The sequence below is a fragment of the Onychostoma macrolepis genome, chromosome 12 (assembly GCF_012432095.1).
Source record: "Onychostoma macrolepis isolate SWU-2019 chromosome 12, ASM1243209v1, whole genome shotgun sequence".
Classification (NCBI taxonomy): domain Eukaryota; kingdom Metazoa; phylum Chordata; class Actinopteri; order Cypriniformes; family Cyprinidae; genus Onychostoma; species Onychostoma macrolepis.
The window spans coordinates 29,389,449-29,415,155 of record NC_081166.1 but is presented as its reverse complement, the minus strand read 5'-3'; the positions used below and the strand labels follow the sequence as shown (position 1 = coordinate 29,415,155).

Here is a 25,707-nt window from a genome sequence, read left to right as displayed (position 1 = left end):
AGAAATCACTCTTCTTCCAAGTCTGAAGCAATACTGTAAATTTTGGACTGTTCCTTCAAGACACTCATGGAAGTTCATAATTATTTTACATTTTGCAAATTTGTGACTAATTTGTACGAATCTTTACATCTTGAAGAACATCCTGGACTGTCAAGCTCAAAAATAAATAAATAATAATAATAATATTATGTATATATACACATACACACACACACACACACACACACAGGTGCTGGTCATATAATTAGAATATCATCAAAAAGTTGATTTATTTCACTAATTCCATTCAAAAAGTGAAACTTGTATATTATATTCATTCATTACACACAGACTGATATATTTCAAATGTTTATTTCTTTTAATTTTGATGCTTAGAGCTTACAGCTCATGAAAGTCAAAAATCAGTATCTCAAAATATTAGAATATTTACATTTGAGTTTGAATAAATGACCATCCCTACAGTATAAATTCTGGGTATCTCTTGTTCTTTGAAACCACAATAATGGGGAAGACTGCTGACTTGGCAATGATCCAGAAGACGAACATTGACGCCCTCCACAAAGAGGGTAAGTCACAGAAGGTCATTACTGAAAGGTGTGGCTGTTTACAGAGTGCTGTATCAAAGCATATTAAATGCAAAGTTGACTGGAAGGAAGAATTTGGGTAGGAAAAGGTGCACAAGCAACAGGGATGACCGCAAGCTTGAGAATACAGTCAAGCAAAGCCGATTCAAACACTTGTGAGAGCTTCACAAGGAGAGAACTGAAGCTGGAGTCAGTGCATCAAGAGTCACCACGCTCAGACGTCTTCAGGAAAAGGAGGAAAAAACTTCTGAACCAGAGACAACGTCAGAAGCATCTTACCTGGGCTGTGGAGAAAAAGAACTGGACTGTTGCTCAGTGGTCCAAAGTCCTCTTTTCAGATGAAAGTAAATTTTACATTTCATTTGGAAATCAAGGTCCCAGAGTCTGAAGGAAGAGTGGAGAGGCACAGAATCCATGTTGCTTGAAGTCCAGTGTGAAGTTTCCACAGTCAGGGATGATTTGGGCTGCCATGTCATCTGCTGGTGTTGGTTCACTGTGTTTTCTGATGTCCACAGTCAACGCAGCCGTATACCAGGAAGTTTTAGAGCACTTCATGCTTCCTTCTGCTGACAAGCTTTATGGAGATGCTGATTTCATTTTCCAGCAGGACTTGGCACCTGCCCACACTGCCAAAGGTACCAAAAGCTGGTTCAATGACCATAGTGTTACTGTGCTTGATTGGCCAGCAAACTCGCCTGACCTGAACCCCATAGAGAATCTATGGGGTATTGTCAAGAGGAAGATGAGAGACACCAGACCCAACAATGCAGAAGAGCTGAAGGCCACTATCAGAGCAACCTGGGCTCTCATAACACCTGAGCAGTGCCACAGACTGATCGACTCCATGCCACGCCGCATTGCTGCAGTAATTCAGGCAAAAGGAGCCCCAACTAAGTATTGAGTGCTGTACATGCTCATACTTTTCATGTTCATACTTTTCAGTTGGCCAAGATTTCTAAAAATCCTTTCTTTGTATTGGTCTTAAGTAATATTCTAATATTTTGAGATACTGATTTTTGACTTTCATGAGCTGTAAGCTCTAATCATCAAAATTAAAAGAAATAAACATTTGAAATATATCAGTCTGTGTGTAATGAATGAATATAATATACAAGTTTCACTTTTTGAATGGAATTAGTGAAATAAATCAACTTTTTGATGATATTCTAATTATATGACCAGCACCTGTATATCCACTAAAATAACACTAAAGTGGTCCAAATGGCACTTCTTCCAAGTCTTCTTAAGAAATACTTTACATTTTGGATTGCTCCTTCTAGGCAGTCTCATGCAATTAGTAACTTTTTTTTTTTTTGCCAAATAGGTGGCTAATTTGTTTGAATTTGTTTAATCTTATTTGTAGGTTTTCCTAAGTCTTGAAGATTATTCTGGCCATTCTTTTTAACATAATGCATGTGAACGAGGACTTGGACTGTCAAGCTCCAAAATGACAATAAAGAACCACTAAAATATTTCTAAAACAGTCCAAATGGCATTTCTTTAAAGTTTTCTGAAACAATACAGTAAATTTTGGTCTGTTCCTCCAACAAAATCATGGAAATTTGTAACTTTTCCTTTTTGGCAGATCAGTATTAAAGTGGCCCAAAGGACTCTTCTTCTGAGACTTCTGAAGCAAAACTGTACATTTTTTGTCTGTTCCTTCAAAACATTTTCATGGCAATTCATAACCATTTTACATTTTGGCGAATTGGTGGCTAATTTGTATGAATTTGTACAATCTCATTCATCGATTTCCATAACCTTGTCAAATCTCTTTGTTCTCGTGAGATCTGGTTGAAGCTATCACATTGCTTCAGAAGACTTGAGATGTGTCTACAATCATTTTATGGTGCTTTAACCTCCTGCTTGAAAACCCCGATCCTCATTCATTGTAATTTTATGCAAAGGAGCGATGAGTACATGACTCAAAACTGCTCCTTCTGTGTTGCACAGAAGAAAGTCACGTTTGAAACAAAATCCTGCAATCCATGTGTACCAATCTTTGGAATTAAAGGTTGAAAAAGTCCTGATTCAAACATTTATGTACATTTTCATTAATGGAAACTTACTGGAAATCAAACCCATGACCTTAAGGTCAAGCTCTACTGTTTGAGCTACAAGAATACAAGAATGCACGAACATACAAGGAGAACATCTGATGCAATAAGACTTCAGTCTGTCCACACTGAACATGAAAATGCAACATGACACGATCCCAGCCAACCAGAACATACATAAAATTATAAGCTATGTGGAGTGGGATTTGGGGCCAATGAGATTTCATGGTGGCTGGTGCTATAACATGCAATGCAGCAGACATTAATACAGTTTTTATTACTCGTCGTTTCCCAGTTCAGAGGTAAAAGGTAAAATGTGAAAAATTCAAGTCGTGATCAAATGGCAGTAGCAGCAGATCAGCAGATATTGTGATATATACATCCGAGTCCTTGTTGGGGAAAAAAAAAAAAGTAAGGTGGGGACTCGGTTCTGTGCACAGGGTTTAATCAAACTAAATGATTGGAGAAGTCCTGCATATGTCATCAGAAAGAAGTGACGTTTCACCAGAAGATTGAGTTATGAGATTTTGAGGTAGCATTGATCTCAATGTGAAATAATTACCAGATAAACTGAAGAAATTTCAAGCAAATTGGCCTTTCAAAAAACATAATAAATAAATAAATGCATTTAAAAAAAAAAAAAAAATACATACATGTATGTATGTGTATATATATATATATATATAAAAGATTTATTTAAAATGTAAATATTCACAAATTTAAACCTTTAGATCAACACTGTAAAAAATGACCGTGAATTTAATGGTAAAAGACTGTAAAAATGCTACAGTAAAAACCTGTTAAATGGCTAGTGCTAAGTTCCTCCTACTATATACGGTGAAAAACTGTATTGGACATTACATGTAATTTTACGGTAGTATACCGTTTTTGGAAGTGAAAAAGAACATATAATTTACAGTAAATAACCGTAAATTGACATTCCCAGAATTCCCATTTCAAATTTGATGTTTTTTTTTTTGTTGTTGTTGAAATAACTATGTTTCTTCTTAGTTTTTTCTTATCAGTTTTGTACATTAGGGTTGCATGTTTCATCTATTGGTGTTAAATTAATGTTTATTGCATTATTTCAGTTTCATGTGTGTTACCATGATGGTGTTTAGTGTTTGTGTGAATGACACTGTGCACTTCTATATATGGTAAAAAGCTTGTGATGGGCTTTGGTTTATCATGTGACTTTCTCATCATCGCCTGCTTTTGGTGGTTATCAGTGTATTACAAAGGTAATTTCAGTACTTCGATAGGTTGGTATATTAACATTATATCAGTTAATGAAATTATTTAAATGTATTTAAATGTAAATTTAAGTTAAAACCGTAAAACCTAAAATGTTGCTACCGTATTTTTTTTTTTTTTACAGTAAAATTCTGGCAACCACAGCTGCCATTTTTTTTTTACCGTACATTTTACAGAATTTTACAAAAAAACAAATCTGATTGGCAATGTAGAAACTATGACACTTTTAATAAACATTTTGAGGTTAATTTTTCATGGATGCATGGATTTCACGATAAGATCTATGAGATGCATTTAGAAATTAGATGGGGCAATTTTCCACTGCATGTCGACTTGAGAGAGGAAGAGAAATGAAGAACGGATGAGAGGACAGGAGAAACTGTGGTGTGGCATAATGAAAGGCTGAAGAGAAAACCAAGGGGAGTTTTTGGAGAAGGGCGAAGCGAACTCGCTCACCCAGCTGAAGAGTCCACGGCCTAATGTTCACACAGTGTGGAAACAACAGCCCTTCTCACCATTTCAGAAACATGTTTTCCCATCCCCAGGAATTCTTCTCTGGCATATTTCACTCCTCTGAGGCAGGTCTATTTCTGTGAGTCTATTCACCCACCTCTGAGGACAGGCTTCAGTAACCGCAAGCTCTCAGCAGTAAAACAGGGTGGAGATCTCGAAACGCACAATGCCATTCCAACACGTCCCTTTCTTAGCTCGGTATACGAGCTCAAGAGCAAAGGGAAACGAAGCGGGGATGTGGGTTCGTGATACAGTGTGTGTCTGGGCTGACGTCTGTATTAAAACAAACAAAAAAAGCATAAAGGGAAACATTCCAGCGTTATTGCAAAAGCATGAAGAAGCCTCCATTGAGAGGGGAAGACAGTGGCTCCAGTGTCTGACCACAGAGCTCCTCTCTGGGCACAAAGGGCCTTTGGTGCCCCCCCTCCATCCATGGGGGTCTGCCCTGAATGGGCATCTGTGTGTTGGGAAGAGCATGGGGATCTGGGCGAAATGAGGGAAAATCCCCTAAACCATCTGCACCAATCACTATGGCTTTCCAGCGACCTTTGACCTGCGTAAGCAGCGCACCCGCTGCTTTTCACTCTCACAACTGTGGGAAAATATACCTACAAACAGTTTATAACTCTGTTTTGCCGCAATCGATCAGGCCGTGTGATCTACCGGCTCATAGCAATGCTTCACTGAACAGTGCTGAAACATTATATATTACAGTCCTATGTGAATTAATTAAAAATTTATTAATTATAAAAATTACTCATAAAGGTTAATCTAAATATTGGTTTCTAAAAGATAATAGAAATAATAATATATATTTATATATATATATATATATATATATATATATATATATATATATATATATATATATATATATATATATATATATATATATATATATATATATACATATATATATATATATATATATATATATATATATATATATATAATATATATATATATATATATATATATATATATATATATATATATATATATATATATATATATATATATATATATATATATATATATGGCAACTTTATGAAATATTCAAGAATTTAGTCAAAATGGCCTTCAGTCAAAAGTGTAAGCATTAAATATTCAAGAATTTAGTCAAAATGGCCTTTAAGTCAGTCAATCAACCAATCAATATAGACATTTTTAATTAAATATTCAAGAATTTAAGCAAATTTTAACAAGATTTAAAAAGTGGCATTGATATCAATGTGAGATAATTACCAGATAAATTGAGGAAATTTCAGTCAAAATGGCCTTCAGTCAAAAGTGTAAGCATTAAATATTCAAGAATTTAAGCAAAACTTAACAAGCATTAAATATTCAAGAATGTAAAGCTTCAGATCAAAGTATTTAAAATCATGAGTAAATGCATATTCTAATGCTCTAAAAGGCACTAAAAGTCTCTCAAAATACTGTACTACACATATACAAAATACAACGTTTTATTAGATATTATTTTCTTGTTGCTCTGCACTGCATGGACATTAACGCAAAGTTTTACTGGCGAGTATAAGATGGTGATCACAATGTTTGTGCTGGCTTGTCATTTGCCATTAGTTTGTTTCAAAGAAGACACAGACCAGAGCTTTGCTTTGCTGAATCAGAGTCTCTTTAAAAGATGGCAATGCCACCACACTGACATCTTATACTGTATGTACAGATTCTACAGTATCTACCCAAAGACAGAAAGACCAAAACCTACAAAACTGCACAAGTATTTGTATAAGCATGAGTAAGTATACTCAAAAGTGCATACAGTAATTATAAATTGCATTTAAATCACATTTAAAATCACATTATGTATTACTTATTTATTGTTATTGGATGAATATATGTATGAATATATAAGTATAAACTGCAATTAAATTTAAAATCACACTTAAAATTGAATTCATTTATTGGTTTAATGATGATTTTGGTATTGGAAGAATAATGTATTTTTTATAAGCATGAAGTGCAAGAACACTACTGCTCAGAAAACTAAATAATTACTATTTTTATGAGATTTAAAAGAACTGTTCAAAAAACAGTATGTACACTGCTGTTCAAAAGTTTGGGATCAGTAAGATTTTTAATGTTTTTTAAAGAAGTTTCTTCTGCTCATCAAGGCTGTATGCATTTGATGAAAAATAAAGAAAAAAACTGTTATTTTGTGAAATATTATTGCAATTTCAAATAACAGTTTTCTATTTTAATATACTTTAAAATAGAATTTATTTCTGTGATGCGCAGCTGAATTTTCAGCATCATTACTCCAGACTTCAGTGTCACATGATCCTTCAGAAATCATTCTAATATGCTGATTTATAATCAGTGTTGGAAACCATTGTGCTGCTTCATCTTTTTTTTGGGACCTGTGATATGTATTTATTAATTTTTGGATACTCTGATTAATAAAAAGTTAAAAAGAACAGCATGCATTTAAAATTTTGTGTTACAATATACAATGCTATTCAAAAGTTTGGGGTGAGTAATTTTTTCTTTCTTTCTTTTTTAAAGAAATTAATACTTTTATTCAGGAGGGATGAGTTAAATTATCATGGTAAAGACTTAAATTGTTAGAAAAAAAAAATTCAATTTTGAACAAATGCTGTACATTTTTTAACTTTGTATTCATCAAAGAATCAAAAAAAAAAAGTATCACATGTTCAATAATATGAAGAGTTTCAACACTCGTAATAAATCAGCATATTAGAATGATTTCTGAAGGATCATGTGACACTGAAGACTGGAGTAATGATGCTGAAAATGCAGCGCTGCGTCACAGAAATAAATTCTATTTTAAAGTATATTAAAATAGGAAACCAATATTAGAAATTGCAATAAGATTTCACAATATTACTGTTTTTTTTCTGTATTTTTGATCGAATAAATACAGCCTTGATGAGCAGAAGAGACTCCCTTTAAAAACATTAAAAATCATATTGATCCCAAACTTTTGAGCGGCAGTGTATATATGTGTGTGTGTGTGTGTGTGTGTGTGTGTGTGTGTGTGTGTGTATTTGTGTATGTAAGTACTTGTTTAGTAAGTATATGTTTACAATTGCAGCGCTAATTTTGAAGTTCCAAGTAAAAAAGCTCAAGAAACCTTGTACTTCAGCTACACGAGGGAAAATTAATGTGAACAATTAAGGCTGAACTATTATACAGACACATTCTGTCCCATATAACTCTAAAGGTCATTGCACACTGAGTCCAAAATTTTCGCGTGTGTTTTTCCATTTTCCTTATCCTTTCCTATCAAAATGCATGCTACGGATGCCAAAATGCAGAAAATCGAACCTAATTCGAATTTTTTCATGACGGACGAAAGTTTCGGAGGCAGTGTGTAAACATGATTGACACAACATGAGGTCGTATTTATTTTTTAACGTGCAAAAATTTCGGATGAAAAAGTGTGCAATGACCTTAACTTCCAGCGCTGTAATGCAGAATCTCACGGTTTCCTCTCAAACTGTTAGCTGTTATAAAAGCAGCTTTGAGAATGGCAGGTGCGTCTCTGAAGAAGCCAGACAGAAAGTTGGATTGTGGGCTGTATTTCATGTATAAACACACACACACACACACACACACACACACACACACACACACACCTGTAGTGTGGAGCCAAGTCCTGCTAAACCTAACCTGAATGACGTCCAAACTCTGATTAACAGCATTTGCTCACAGAAGAACCTTCACTGTTCTGAGGACACCCAGATGCACATGTCTAGCACTGTTTTTTAGGGAAAATCTGCACAATTATGAGGCATTCATATTGGTAACGAATGTGATTCTTTGATTATGGTCAACTAATCAAATGCCATCAACATGCTTTTCCTTCTAGGAAAAAACAGACAAACAAATAATAAGAGGGCAGGGAGGGTTGAAGAGCCGGCACACTCTGCCAAAACTCAATAAACAAGAGAATAAAAGAGAAATGAACTCTTCCCTTAAGGTTTCTTAAAGCCCTTATCATGTGAGAGAGATGAGAGACGGCGAAATGAAAACGCAGGAGGGAAAGCAGGGTGGGGTGGAGGAAATGGAGGGATGTGGAGAAAGAGGGAGAGAGATGGATGAGAGACAGAGAGCCAGAGAACAGGGGCCCTATGTTTTTGAGATTCAAAGCACAATGTGCTCTTTGAGGACTGCAGAGAATAACATTTAGATAGAGAGCCATCAGTCCAGCCCTCGCACTGCTCTCTCTCTCTCTCTCTCTCTCCTGCTTTCTTTTCTCACATTTTCACTAAATATTTTCACAGCCTGCATATACAGTACATTTTGAAGCGTAGACTGAACTTTTAGCACACAGCTCTTCTCATAAGTTTACAAACCACCTATAAAGTCAATGTTAATCATTAGAAGAAAAAATACAGATTATTACATTTGTAAAATGCAAATAATGCTTTGAATAATGAAAGCAATGTAATGCATGGGTTAAAATGTTTATTTAATAATTCATGAGCATTTAAAACTTGTCATTTAAAAATAAAATAATAAAAAATCACACCCATGTCACTTATTACTCTTTAGTTGTGTTAGATTTAGCTAGTTGTCATAATGGACACTCAATTTTCTTTCTAGACAAAGGCATTTATACCACATGCAAAATCTGCAAGATATTGATCATTAGAAAAATAAGAGATTGTTCAAATTGTAAAATATAAATAATAATGTTATGAACGTTATAAATATAAAAATATGTGAAAGCAATGTAAATCATGAGAATTTAAAACTCATTACACTTAAATTATTAAAATGACATTTAAATTATGATCTTGATTCTTATACTCATAAGCTCATTAATGCATTTATAATAATAATAATAGATTTATTTTAAAATAAGCCATCATTCAAATTGTAAAATGCAAATGATATCATTTTGCATAACTAAAAGTAATGCAATTAATGGGTTAAAATTATTATTTTAATTACACACATATCTCTTATTAACCTGAGATACAGTCTTGATATGATCCTTAAACTCAATAGTAGTTGTTAATTTAGCTAGTAAACACAGCGGGCATTTCTTCCCCATAGACAAAAAATTTCAAGCAACAACAAATTAAATAATACATCATGTACAAGATGGGAAATATCAGACAAAAAACAAGCTCTAGCCGACTTATTCCTGATGGATTTGGGGGGAAAGGAAACAAGAAACAGGTCCATCACAAACCTACCAACCCAAATCCACAAAAACAATGTTTGTTTAGCAGCATTTCTGACCGATCCGTTCACTGAATTCAGCAGATGATCGGTTTCAGCCCAGCGTTAGTGGTGCTTTACTGCAACTAAAGCAAACATATACATTTGGAGACATACAGAAGAAATGGAAAGAAATATGTAGCATCCATCACTGACAAACTGATGCATTTGTGCAAAAAAGACACGAGAAAGAGACCTCAGCAAACAGTGGGAACGTTTTGAAGCTGTGACACTGACATATGAAGCGCGATGAGGATTTCCAGACTCCATTTAATCTTAAAAGATCACGACACACAAAATGAGTTTCCAGAAACAGCAACATAATGCGTGATGTTGAGGAGCACAGAGCCGCTGGAGACGACATTACTGTTGTTCATTATTCTGAAAGCAATTCGTCGACACAATCTGAACATGTGGGAAAACAATGCAGAAAATATGAAAATGACATATGTGAGAAGAGGATGCTGAAATGCACTGATGTGCTTATTAGAAGATTATATTCAAGTTGTTAGTGTTGCATACATCAAGTCTTTCCAAGTATGGGTGATTTCATAAGCAGCATTAAAATGAATCATACAGTACATGCAGGCTTCATTTGTTTGAGGAGGGCATGAGCTTCATCCATAATTGCATCATGTTTGCACCAAAGTCTCCTAAAGGCAAACCAGACAATTTCTAATATAAATTTCAATTATAAACTCAGGACAATGGACATTTTTAAAGAGTCAGATTTAATAAAAATCATAGTATCATATACCATCTGAAGCAGATGATTGTGAGGAACTGAACCATAAAACTCTTGTCAGCCTGTCAGATGAGTATTAAATGAACAAACACAACTCATTAAACTAATGCGCTGTGCTTCATCAAAGAGACACGATATACATCAGCGAGAGCAAGACATAAATATAACCATACAGCCTATAGATCAGAAAGAGCAGGAAAAGCACATCTACACCGTTTGACGGAGCAACATCTCAATAAATTATTAAAACCAAACTTTCTGTCTCACGTTGATGCCCATCTCAATTCAACAAGAAATCAGTCTGGAAGTGTTTCGGTCTTGGCTGACAAGCTGTTTATGATTTTTTGCGAAGGTCCATTGTACTGCAGATTCCTGTCAGCATGTGTGTTTGGTTAAACCCGCTCACTGGACTAGTAAACACAGCGCCAAAGCTTAACGCAAATAACTCCAAACGCTGCTAGATCAGCTCCAAAAAACATCGAACGCTGACGCCAATGCTTCAGTTTGACAGAGGAACCGCTACAGCTTATGAAAAGACGTTTGAGCATAAACTATGATGAAAATGTGTGCTATACATGTTCACCAAACAGCCTTTCCACCAAACGTGCACTGCTTCTAGTTCAATTCAAATAATCAAGGATTAATTCACGGTTTGCGGTTTTTCACTAAACAAACACAAATAAGGGTGATTTGCATGGTAGTAATGCACTGATACATAAACAAACAAGTAAATAAACATTTGAAAATTTTTAAAAGCAATATTTAACTAGATATAGTTTTACAAATATATCTTGCGAACCAATTCATTGAACTTGAAATCATGAAATGATTCATCAAACATTCCAACTATAGTTCAAATTAGTCACTGTATTAAAACATCTCCAGGCCTAGTTTAGAAATTAAACAGTGCAGTAATGGAATAATAACTATACATAAATTATTCAGTAATGGCTTGATATTAAATGGCAGATGTCTTACTGTTTAGACACAATTTTAAATATATGATAATACAATTATTATTATGCATTTTGACATTCTTGATTCAATTTGTGTTAATACCTTGCAAACACGTTAATTCCGTTAAATTATTTATTTACAAGCCCTTTGCATATTTTCCTCTCTAACCTTCATCATTTAAATTTTTTCTGAGGAAATTGCTGAAGAAAATTGGCTTGCTTTCTTTGAAGAAAAAGCATGCATATGATCTATTTCTATTAAAATGAGTTTGTGGCAATTTATTATAATTTGTGTGTGGACTGATGTTAGTATGATTCAAGGTTTGAGAGAAACACCTCCAGCAGAGAAGCAGGCGGGAGACTGTTATTCCAGCTGAGTTTGTCACATTTAGCCCTAGAAATAATATAAACTTGTTGTAAAATGTTTTGACAGCTCCAAGGTCACGTCACCTCTGCTGAACGTGATGAGGAGTGACTTCACTCATGTCACACTTATCCAGCCAGGATTAGTTCATTAACGGAAAATAAGCCATTAAAAATACTTTGCATACAATAAATGTTCACTAAAATGAATAAATAAATATTAAAAATATATATTTTCACCATTTTATTTTAGCTATAGTTGCCATGGCAATACTTTTCATTTCAAGTTTAAGTACTAAAACTAAATAAACTAAAAATAATAAAGACTAAACTAAATAAATGAAAAATAATAAAGATCTAGATATATAGATAGATAAACAGACAGACAAAATGCACTAAAACTAATACTAATTAAAATTAAAGAGAAAATATAAAACATAAAATAACTGAAACTAAATAAACTAAAACTAAAAAACGAAACCATAAATACTATAGCCAATAAATAAATAAATACAAAATGAATAAAGATGAATAAAACACAACAAATTACAAAAGTAACTAAACTCTAAAAAGGAAAAAAAAAGAAAAGTTGAGCCAACTTAAAATTTTAAGTTGGCTCAACTTTTTTTTTTTTACAGTGTAGTTAAAGAGAAAATATAAAAATAATAAAATGCGTCTAAATAAAAATAATAAATAGTATATAGAAATAAATAAATAACAAAATGACAAAAGCACAACAAAATGACAAAGTAACTCGTTAAAGAGAAAATATAAAAATAACTCAAATTAAAACTAATAAATAAAAAGTAATAAATATCATGAATGAATGAATGAATGTGCAACAAAATTACTAAAACTAGCTCAAATCAAAATGTAAAATAGACAGTAGAAAAATCTAATCTAATTCAAAATATTAGCAAAACCAATGATGGTATTTTAATGCTACTAAAATAGCTCCGATCCTAACATTCACCAAACTCTATACACTGCATGTCTGGGCCAGTGGGCTTCAGTGGATCCGGTCAGCAACATATGCTCTGTACCTTCAAACGCTGCCTACACTGGAGCTACAGAAACCCGTCCCCGTTTCTTTGAAGAGCCTCTGAGCATCTGGTTTTAACAGTCCACTTGAGTATGTGGGTACTGGGGAATGCAAGGACTGCTTTGACTGGGAGAAGAGCGCTGGGAAAGAGGGAAGAAACAGAAGAGTGGCTTTCCCTGGAAAACAAACAGACTTTTGTTTCAGAGCGCAGAGAGAGAGAGAGAGAAGACTGTCTGACTGCCTGTCTGCCTTCTGCGGCTCACGATGGAGAACGAGACAGTTTCAGAAACTGCACAAACACATCCAAAAACCTCCTAGAGCTCGGAGGCCGCGAGGAGGTCAGATCAAGACTCTCTGAATAAACAACCAGAGCCACGGTGAAATAATGTTAGCAGAAGCACTTCGGCTCGTCTATACCTGTCCAATCAGGAAAAATCACAAAAATATGGGATTGAGGCCGAAAAAAAAAAGAAAAAAAGGCTGAAATTCTTGGATGACTAACGTCATGCTTTGCAAACATGGCTTTTCAAGAGTCACCGCTGACTGAACAGTCTATAATGTCCATTATTATCATTTTTGATGTTTGGAAAACATTTGGAAAGTTTTAGTTCTTCGGTGAACGGAAAACATGATCTGACGTGGCTTCCCTGTGATGCTCAGCCAGCTCACCTTAATTACCAAAAACTAATCACGCTAATGTAAACGCTTTCTCTTCCCAGAAATCCCTTAAAAGAGGGCTGGGATTCTCCTGGTTCCTCGAAACGACAAACCAAAGGACTTTACGGTCATGCAAGTATCGATTCCATTATTGCTTTAACTAAGAATAGAAAGAAGGATAAAGGAGAACAGAATACAGTGCAGCATAATAGAACTAAAGCAGAGTATTTGTGAGAAGTAAAGATATTTTGTAAATTTCTTACCGTAAATGTATCAAAACTTAATTTTTGATTAGTAATATGCATTGCTAAGAACTTCATTTGGACAACTTTAAAGATGTTTTTCTCAATATTTTGATTTTTTTGCACCCTCAGATTCCAGATTTTCAAATAGTTGTATCTCAGCCAAATATTGTCCCTATCCTAACAAACCATACATCAATGGAAATATTATTTATTCAACTTTCAGGTGATGTATAAATCTCAATTTCGAAAAATTGACACTTAAGACTGGTTTTGTGGTCCAGGGTCACATATAACTAGAAATTATGAAAAAAAAAAAAAAAAATCAGAATTCTGAGTTTATATATTGCAATTCTAAATTTATTTATTATTTTTATTACATTCCTTCTAAAGTTTCTTTTTCAAAAACAAGTATAAAGTATGCTTTAATGAAAATCTCCCACCATCACCTAGAGATATATTTAAATTTGATAAGTACGTCTAGCTTTTATCCTCTTTTATATTGCTTTTATTAAGCGATACAAGCGAAATGTACATTTTCGCCCAGCTTTAATCTGTTAAATGCGACATTAAGATATTACAAACATCAATATCATGGTTTCTTGTCAAGCTGAAACGATGTGAAAAGCGGACTCTGCTTGGTTGTTTTCAGGCTGACAAAGGCCTCTTTCTTATGCCGTATCATAAGTTCAGCACACCGCAGAAAGCTGCTGCCTGTGTTTACTTATTGAACAAACCGTGTATCTATTGGTCTTTTAATCACGAGCAAACAGAACGCACAAGCCCTCAGCTGTCAGTGCGGATGTAAAGAGATTACACGATTGTAAGACTAATGCTTTCCCTATGGAGAAACACACAAATACTAAATAAAGACACGTATTCTATCTCAACATCTGCAAGCTTCAGCTCACATCTGGATGGCGGTCTCTCACACACACACAGGACCTCATTGAGACCCGTAGTGGAGTCCAGGTGCTTCGGTGCTTACAATGCGGCTCTGATTCTCAGCGACGGCTAATAGATTCCATCTGGTGGTGTGATGTGAACACTTGTTAGCCGGTTTCCTTCTCGCTCGCTCGCTCCAACCCTGTCTGCCAGGATTCTCCCGCTTAAACAGACTGTCCCGAGAACATGGATACTAACATGATCACAACAGCACACTCTGTGTGTGTGTGTGTGTGTGTGCAGAGATCTCACAATACCAGCTTTGTCCACTTGGTGACAGCAGCACACAATACTGTCAGAAAAAACTGCATGTGCCCTTTAAAGAAATAATTCACCCCGAAATGAAACTTCTGTCATCGTTTCCTCACCCTCACATCCTTCTGGGCCTGGTATTAGTTTGACAGAACAATTAAGCAGACACTGTTCTGATCCGCAATACGCCTGACCGAGCTCTCAACTCTCAACCGAAGAAGCATCTCAGCATTTCATTTTCACTCATTAAATCAGCTTCTTCCTCAGTATTTTTGCCTTGTTTTCCAATACAAATATCTACACATTCTTAAATCGAGATGTGTTTACTTTAATGCAAAATGATATCAGATATTAAGTCTCGCTTTCTGAGAAAAGTATTACAATTTTTGCATTAAACAAGAAAAAGATATAGCCAATGGGTTCAGAAAAATAATCTTGTTTTTCTGATGCCATTACAATTGATTTTTTCTCATTTTTATGAAAGCCTGTTTCCACCACAGGGTTCAAATAAATAATAAAAAAGGATAAAATGATGGTGATTGTGACTTTTTATCTCACAATTCATAATTGTTTCTTAGAATTGCATAGTATAAACACAAAATTGTGAAACAAACTTGAAAGATGTAAAACTCACAATCCTCAGGAAATAAAAAATCTGAATTGAGAGATATGAGCTCACAATTGCAAAATAAAATAAAATTTAACTAAATAAAATTTAAAAATAAAAGTTGCAATTTGAGGAAAAAAATCTGAATTATGAGTTTATATCTTGCAATACTGATTAAAAAAAAGTAAACGTCACTTTTTAAATATAATTAATTTTTTTAATTGCTTTTTTATCTCTTTTTTTATCTCGAGCTTATGTTTTAAGCATAAATATGAATTTCCATTCACTTTTTTAGAAAAGACTACATTTTGCTTCTCAAGTAAATGTCTCTTGATATAAGAATGTTTATATATAAGATAATTTTTTCCCTCCATTTAGGGCAGTTTATGAAATGTAAGCAATTAAAACCATTACCTTCAATCCAGCAGAGGATGTTCCAAAGTAACTTTTTTTTTTTAACCTAAAGCATATTGGCTTTTACCATTACATCATTACATTTTGTCTGCCTTCAATCCAATGTTTATTTCTGGCCTCATATTAGATTTAATTCAATTTATCCGTGAAACACAAAATGAGATGTTCAGAACATCTAAGAGGCTCTTCTTCAAACAACAAAATAATGGTGATTTATATGGCGAAGCTCAAAAAAGCATTTATGATAATAGTATCATAAAATGATGACTTGTGCACCGTGTTCTTCCGGATTTAGCTTTTTGTGAGGACCAGACTGAAATTCAGGATGAAAATCTTTGTATGCTCGACATTTATTATGCTTTTCCATTCGCTTGTAGACAACAGAAGCTCAGACGTTCTGCTTTTGTGCTTTGCGAAATGATACGAGGTGATTAAATGTTTGAAAAGTCCCGTTCATGTCTTACCTGGCGCTTTCAAACGTAGCCGAGGGAGTTTTACCGACCGCTCCAAAGCCCACGCCAACAGCCAAACCCTCTGAAACACACAAAACACACACCTGGTCACACACCAAGATGAAAACTGACCACACAAAATCAAGCCCAATGAAGGAAGCCTTCAGAATCCCATCATTCCTGCACTGCACTCCATTTACAGTCATCAAATGTGCTTTGAAGGCAGTTTGTGAGATGTTAGTAACGTAATCCATTGCCCACAATCTAGTGGGAGCAGAGCATGTTTGTTATCTGCCACACAGACACTCATCTGTCCAGTAATTGTCTAGTTCTTGGGTCACTGTGACTTCTGCAGGCCGTACTGAAGACACTCCTTTCTGATTTAAAGAGCCAACAGCCGTTAAATTGTCTCATAGATTCAAAGTCATTGTGGTCCAAAGTTGCTCAGACCTCAACATTCTTCAAAATATATTCGTTTGTGCTCCATACAGGTTTGGAATGACTCAGATTCCCTTTAAAGAGAGATGTGGCCTTAAAGAAAAATTGGTCTTTGATTATGATTGGCTTAGCCGTGTTTGAAGCCATTGTAAAATACTTCATAAACACAATTTTGTTACATTTTATGTTGTTAAATTGATGTTTATTACATTGCTTTAGTGTCATTTAATGTATTTTTCATGTGTTTCTGAAAAATACCAAATTATTATTATTATTATTTTTTTTTTGCATAAACAAGAGGGAAAAAACAGTTAAATAATAATAATCTTGCTTGTTTGCTCTTATAATAATAATTGTATTTGTCTTACCCCACTGGCAGAGATTAGCCTGTTTCTGCCACAGGAAAAAAATAAAATAAAATACAATAAAGTGTAATTGTGACGTGTCAAAATTTGCAAGATATAAACTTAAAACTGAGATATAAACTAAGAATTTCAAGATATTGTAATTTTGAATAGAAAAGTCAGGATTGTGAGATAGTTAGTCGCAATTGCCTGTTTAATTAAAGTTGTTAAATTAAGGTTATCACATTATTTTAGTGTGTGTTATGATGGTGTGTGTTAGTGACTTTCTCATCACAACTTGTGTTTTTAAGGTGGTTGTCATTTTATAATAAATTTTAGTAATTTGGTACATTAACATTATTTCAGTTTATGAAAAATAAAAATCTGTAAACTTAAAATGTTGCAACTGTATCTTTTATAGTAAAATTCTGGAAACCTTTCTGTTTAATTTCATTTTTGAGTCACACGATACTTAATGCATTGTGTGTTTCTGGCGGCCCCTATATTAAATGTGTAACGTCGGACAAAGTTCATGTTCAAAATCACTTTCCAAACTTGCTACCTGTTTACTCTCAGCTCTCAATTTCCTGTTATCAGCGAGTCATCGGTGCATGTGTGCGGCTGGATGTGTCTTGATCTCATGTGGTTTGTTCTGCTATTTGAGTTTAGATTTCAAACATCTCACACAGCATTGAGACAGATGCGCTTTTTCAGTCCAGCAGAACCTCAGCCATCTGATAAACTGACATCCAATCAGAGTCCAATTCAACTCCCGTCATCCACCACAGCGCTCCTGCAGCGACACACGCCTCCGGACTGATCCGTGTGTGTGTTTATGTAAATATGTTCATTCAAAGCCATCACTCAGATTAATCAAGTCAATCTTATCTTTAGCCAGGAAAATTCATTCTGGGCTCAGAGGAAATTAAGGATATGTAAATGCATTCGATATCAAATCAACCTGACATTAAGGTTGTCTTTCAGAATCTAAATGCACATCAGCAAAGCATCTAAGGTGAACCTGCAGCTATCGCGTTACTTAAACAAGAAGAGACCATGTGCTGAGATTAAAGAGGTGGGTTTGGGGTCAGTAAGATTTGTATTTTTTAATTTTTTGAAAGAGTGACATTAAAGACATTTATAATGTTAGAAAACATTTCTATTTTAAATAAATGCTGTTCTTTTAAACTTGTATTCCTCTAAGGATCCTGACAAGTAAAATATATCACGGTTTCCACAAAAATATGAACAGCACAACTTTTTTTTATCGATAATAATCTGAAATGTTTGTTGAGCAGCAAATCAGCATATTAGAATGATTTCTGAAGATCATGTGACACTGAAGACTGCAGTAATGATGCTGAAAATACAGCTGTGCGTCACAGAAATAAATTACACTTTAACAGATATTCACATAGAAAACGGTTAGTTTAAATTGCAATAATATTCAAAATAAATGCAGCCTTAGAAATGACTACATATAGTTATCTTTTTTATGTATTTTATGTATAATGTATATGTATATTTTTGTATTTACTTTAAAACTAGCTGAAATTCATATTTTACTTTATTTGATTTCAGTTAATGTATGTATGTTTGTTTGTTCTTATATTTATTTATTTATTTAAAGCAACAAAAATTTTTTTTTTTTTATGGTTTTAGTTAACGATATAACCCTGGCATGGCACGTCTTTAATTTTTCTCCTCTTCTTCTTTTTTTTCTTCTTCCTCACATAAACATTAACACCATACGGGTTATTTCAACTTAATACACTTTACTATATACATTAAATTTATATTTTATACATTTTTTTTTATTATTTATTGTTTTAGAATGTATTAAATTGTGCATATTGTCTCCCACAATCGGCAGAAAATGTACAAAAAAAATTGTGTAGGCCTATATTTGATCCTGTTTTAGACTGTCCTCTGCATTTCCCTCGGCCCACATCAGATCCGATGAGAAATAAATGCTGCTGGAAGCCTAATAGTTTTAATTCTACATTTCAGAACAGTTGTCGTTAGGACCCTCCACAGTGCTGACGAACTACACGATAAGATTCCTGAGAAATCACATTGTTCTTGTGTGAAACACACTTCAGGCCAGAAGTGCAGGTGAACAGACATCTACATGTGAATGCTCGTATCACACACGGTGTAATCACATCGAGAGATTCATTACAAACGTCCCCTCGAGCTGATCTATTCTCCACCTCCATCCATAAAACATGATCTTCCCTCGTTCAGCATCACTCACGCGCTCCAGAAGAGAGAAATGAAGATGTCTTATCTCTCCATCCAAATAACACCAAATCTCCAGCACAAAACAGCCATTTTCTTGACTTGAAGGACAGAGAAAGGCTTGACATAAAATCAATAATGAAAAGGCAAAATGAATGACTTGAAGTGTCTAACGCAGATTTAGTTGAGCATTACAGTGTACTCAGCAAAAGCAGAGGCTGGATGCATGTGTGCAGTATTTGAGCTTAATAAAACACGATGACGTAACTAGTCCTGCTCGTGATGCGACACAGTTTTAATGTTTGAGTCATGCACATCATAAATGGACAAATTGTGCTACATTTCTTTGCCTAGGGACTCTGGTCAAAATAAACGAACCGAAATAAATTTTCATTGTCACAAAAATGCATACAGTCACTTTTATTTTCCTCTACAGTGCAGCCCTTTTTGACCATTCAGTGTTATTTTACACCATGATGACCTTTGACCTTTACATCACTGCCCTCATTTTATTATTATTATTTATTAAGAATTATTAAAAACATATTTCCAAAAGTGGTGATGCACCAAGTGCCTCTGGAATATTTGACATGATCTTTTATTGCAATAGATGCGTAACTCAAAATACTCAATATTATATACTTTTTATATTTCCATTTTGTGATTTAAAACGCTAAATTCAGAGCTCAAAAATAATGTTTGTTCTGTATATATATACACACATTTTGATCTAATATACTGTAAGAATATTAGATTTAAATGTTATTACAAAAACACAGTTTAATACATATTACAATTACACTTGTTCTTTATATCAGATCTATAAAAGATTATTGCAATTAAATTGTATATATTTGAAAATATAAGAATGTAGGAAATATAAGAATATCATAAAATTGATGAAATATGCAAATATCAATTTCAATGTTACTAAAAAAAAACACTATTTTCCATTTAAATAAATTTGATTGTGAATGTAACTGATTTATTATAACAGAGAACAGACCCTACATACAAATTAGATGTAATATGAGTATATTGCATTGAAAAATTAAGTTTAAAATGTAAAATTCCAGCTCACTAGGGCACAAGATCAACATTAACATTAACATTAACATGGCTCGACAGTCTCACACCCATCAGACATTCCCTACGGATTCCCGAAATAAATCTGAAAGCAATGACAGCGGGAGAACACTCAGAGTGATTAAACTCTACTCAATAAAACACTGCTTCAAATGCACATTCATAATCTGTCACAATGTAGTCGCCGCACGTCTGCAGCATATATGAAACAACAATGTCTAACCGCCATTGGACAAAAACAAGATGCAGTCGATGCGCAAGATCAATATATGACGAGTTACAATGTCTCTTTCACACATCAGCATAATAAAGTGTGGTAGTCAAATACCAACAGTGTGCATGTGTGTGTTTAATTGAGCTCTGGGTTGCACAGTCATACTAGCGGCTTCACGCATGCATACTAGAGATTAGAGAGCAATGCTTGATTATACACAAGAGACAAGACTGCAAATAACTGAACACTTTATGACCATCTCACCTGTGTTCAGCTCTGACAGCAAACCAATGGGGAACAGAGAGTAAAAGATCTGGTGCAATTTCGCCCACAGCCAAAAGAGCAAATATAATTTTCTTTTCCTGAGCGCAATCTATATATTGAATCAGGGTCGGTTCGCTTTCAAAGGACCATCTGTTTGCTTTCAGATTAGTTGCGATATCTTTGCCGAAGGGTTTTTTATGCTTTGTTCATAGAATGCCTTTGTATAAAGTTCTCAGATGGGAAGTGCTAAGAAAACCTCAAGCCGAATGACCGTATTTCACAAGGTTATTCACTGCGTTTAGTTGCACTTAACTTAATGAACTGCAGGCACGTATGAAAATCAGCCCAGTGTTTTCCACAGGACATGAAAACCACACATACACACACGTGCACACACACACACGCACACACACGCACACAAATGTCAGGGTGCGGGTGAAGGGATGAGAGCGAGGACTCAATTTGGGGACTCAACAGGAGGAAAAAGAGCTTTATTAGCACAAAAATTAAATAAACAAACAAAAACTACCCCGTAGGGGAAAACTTGGCTCTTGACTGGCAAGGCTGGACATGAGGATCACCGACCACATTCGACAACGAACTCGCACGGGACTGCAAACACATGGAGAATAAATAGGGAGCAAATGAGGAGGGAAACAAGGGAACACAGGTGGGGCAAATTAACCAATAAACAGTTAACAAGATGGGTGGGGTCAAGACAATTGACACGCACGCACATGCCACACAGAACAAAACAAGACAAGCCATGTGCTCACACAAAACAAAAACACAAGCACATGGCCAGCAAAACAAAATCACTAGCCATGTGCAAAACAGGACACGAACACGCAGCTCATAAGCCACGTGTTCACACAAAACATGACAAACATGAAAGCACGCAGCTGGAGAAAAAACACAAGCTGCGTGCGACACAGAACGAGACAAAACAAGAGAAAGCACGCAGCCGAACAGAACAAAACACAACACACACGGACAGAGGAGCGCACGGCCCACAGCAAGACCAACCTGGAGCGTGAGTGTCTGAACCACGACATGAAAACCAGAACCGAGCGCCGGGATCCAAACACCACGCTCCAACATGAAACAGAGCACGCAGACGAGAGAGACAAGAAAACAAGACATGAGGGGAGTGTCAGGGCTCTGTCACAAAACCACGAATAAACACACCTGACACACAAAGACTTGAGGCCATCGATCTTCATGCTTAAACTAATAATGTCTACATGTAGCAATGAATGCCACTGGACTTTATTAGACTATGTCATTCGCATTTGGCCCTCTCACAATGCCTGTGTTTGTGTGCATGCAAAAACGTTATGTTAATGATTCACATGTGCATTATTTTTTCAGACTTTGCACGTAAAACAAATATTATCTATGGAGTCAAAACAATTAATGCATGTTAAAAATAAACTGAAGTCAGTAATTCTGCATCACATCTGAAACATCTGATTTGTTAACTACTCAAACCCTTGAGTCTGGTGTGACGTTGATGAAACGCAGCAGAAAGAGAGCAGAGAGCATCTTGGGAGATGCAATTTATGCATGCATGCATTCAAACGTAAGCTCAGAATCGTGTCTTAATTCTAGGTCGGGATGAAGCATGAGACTGTCGCATTAGAATCAAAGAATGGATGTACAATGAGAAGGAGTGGACACAAGTGCATGTTAAAGTGAGCAGCGCGGCTTTAGAGATGAATCACTCCAGCCGTGACGCACAGAGAAGTGTACAAGATTCAAGTCTGTGACTCTGTACTAAACACAAATCCACTACACTTCAAATGGTTAAATGGGGCATGAGAGTGTCTAAAATCGTTTTAAAATAAGGCTTACAACACGTGCCAAGTTCTTGTATTAGTGTTGGTGTCATATGGTTTTGTTTAAAAATGTTTTTCCTTCTTTTCCATCTTTCTTTTTCTTTCCACAGATGTAATTAATTGTTTAATTAAAGTGTCAGGTCTTGACAAATTTCTGCAAGTGTTCTTTAGATTACGACAAAGCCAAATTCATTTTTTAAAAGTACTGTAGAACAAGAATGGCCCATTTAAGCCAACTATTATATGTTTCCCATGTGTTTAATTCTGTTTAACAGCAAAAACACTGTCACTATATTTTAAATAAAAAAATAACCATAAATTAATTGTTAAACTATTTGCTTTAAGCGGTGGCAAATCCTGATGGTGCCATTATACATCAGCTCTCAGACTCGTTCCACTCGCCGCTCTCAGCGAAAATCATTTCTGACACAGTGAGGAACTTTCTCCATGTGCTTTACTTCACTGCCCGTCTCACTTCAGCTGCTATCTGTCTGCACAGAATCAGGATAAGCGGCCTGCCTTTGGGTGGAAAAGTGTTTTTACCTGCTTAAAGCTGTCAAAAAGAGAGATTTTCAAAAGGTATACCAAAAATCTCTATATGTTAAAGGAATAGTTCACCCAGAAATGAAAATGTGCTGAAGATGTCCTCATCCTCAGGGTTTGTGAGTTTGTTTCTTCATCAGATTTGAAGAAATGTGTCACTGCATCAGTGACTCAGCAATGGATGCTCTGCAGTGAATGGGTGCCGTCAGAATGAGAGTCCAAACAGCTGGTAAAATAATCCACAAGTAATCCACACCACTCCAGTCCATCAGTTAACATCTGGAGGAGACAAATGCTGCGTGTTTGTAAGAAACAAATACATCAAGATGTTTTAACTTCAAACTGTTGCTTATGGCTAAACTATGAGTCCATAATCCATAACAACGATTCCTCCAGTGGAAAAAGTGCATCTGCTGTTGTCTCTCTCATCAAAATCCAGCCACATATGTGTTTAGAGCTGTTTTGTCTTGTAAACGCTGCTTGATGCAGATTTCTCTCTTGATTAAGACCAGACCACTTTTTAACTGGAGGAAGCGTTATTATGGACTCGTATTTTAGTTAAAAACATCTTATGATGCAGTTGTTTCAGCTTTTGTCTTCTCCAGATGTTAACTGATGGACTGGAGTGGTGTGGATTATTGTGGTGTTTTTATCAGCTGTTTGGACTCTCATTCTGACGGCACCCATTCACTGCAGAGCATCCATTGATGAGCAAGTGCTACATTTCTCCAAATCGGACGAAGAAACAAACTCATCTACATCATAAATGGCCTGAGGGTGAGCACATTTTCAGCAAATTTTCATTTTTGGATGAACTATTCCTTTTAGCCGTTCAGACTGATTTAATTGCTCATTGAACACATTTTTACAGAATGTACTGTATGAGGAATATCAATAGAGCGCTGCACTGCAAACACTGTAATTATGTCCTGACAAAAGCAGCAGAACCTCGGCATCAGCGGCTGACAGAGGTTACAGCAGGGCTCTACAACAGACAAAAGCACACTCTTAGACGTCTACCATCTTATTTTCTCTCTTCATTTCAGTGACATTTAACATGAAGGCAATTTTGCTCTGCAGACATTTGACCTCAACACTGTGAATACAATTCTGCAGATGCTTTATACCAACATGAAAACCACAGTCTTCTTCAGGAATTTTCTGAGTAATGGTAATAAAAGGCTAAAGTCTTCATACCATGCAACTAGGACATCGAAAAGAAAAAGAAAAAAAATGTTGAGCCATTTGGATTACAAAGTTTTACTAAACTTAATGTGATGCATATTTGTGACCCTGGAGCACAAAAGCAGTCATAAGTAGCATGGGTATATTTGTAGCAATGGCCAAAAATACAATGTATGGGTCAAAATTATCGAAAAATCATTAGGATATTAAGTAAAGATCATGTTCCATGAAGATATTTTGTACATTTCCTACCGTAACTATATCAAAACTTCATTTTTGATTAGTAATATGCATTTCTAAGAACTTAATTTGAACAAATTTAAAGGCAATTTTCTCAATATTTCGATTTTTTTGCACCCTCAGATTCCAGATTTTCAAATAGTTGTATCTCAGCCAAATATTGTCATATCCTAACAAACCATAAATCAATGGAAAGCTTATTTATGATATGATGCATAAATCTCAATTTCAAAAAAATTGACCCTAATGACTGATTTTGTGGTCCATGGTCACATTTGTCAGTCATATTGTACATAAATGAAACCGGTCAGATTTCTGTAATAAACTGAATGTGTTTTAAATACACAATAACGATATTAATATATTTATCATCAATAAATTCAATTTTATTCAAAATTGATTATTGCTTATTCCACAGCTTTATAATTTGAGAATTTTCATAATTTTGCCTCTGTGCCACCAGAATAGAATTAAAATCAAATTGAAGTGCAGACTTTGATCTTTAATTCAAGCGGTTGAACAAAAATATAAAATGCTTAGGAATTACAACCATTTTTATACCCCCAATATAATACCCTTAAATTAAAGCTCAAAGTGTGCACTTTAAGCCCATATTCATTATATAACTGTAACTTGAATGTGTTTTGGTCAGCAGCTAAAATAATAAAAAATTGTGCCTGTGTCCAAATATATATGGACCTAACTGTATGTATGTATGTGTATATATATAGTTAATAATAAACTACTGCATACATTTTAGAGTGCAGAAATCTAATCTACTTGTATGTATTAGTTACAAATATGCATCACATAAAAAATTTATTTGTTTGTTTTTTATGTTGCAACTGTGTAATCCAAATGGATTGGATATTTTAGATGCAATTCAAATACATAAAGCTTAAATGTAGGCCTAAATATTTTTGGCATTGATGCTTCATGCAAGTGTTTTAACTTGTTTGTCTTAGCAGAAGTAAAGCAGATCTGATGTGCAGCAGGAGCACGGAAACACTGTTCAAAGCG

The 25,707-nt window shown here is 34.9% G+C and overlaps 1 protein-coding gene across 5 annotated transcripts in view; it reads right to left on the bottom strand.

Annotated features, from left to right (window-relative positions):
- Positions 1-25,707, bottom strand: part of LOC131550578 (zinc transporter ZIP11-like) — a 148,438-nt gene that overhangs the window by 5,205 nt on the left and 117,526 nt on the right. For all 5 annotated transcript variants that reach the window (XM_058792753.1, XM_058792750.1, XM_058792749.1 and 2 more), the window contains one exon: positions 16,307-16,376. In XM_058792753.1, coding sequence (XP_058648736.1) covers positions 16,307-16,376 — 70 coding nt within the window. The remainder of the gene's footprint in view (positions 1-16,306; positions 16,377-25,707) is intronic.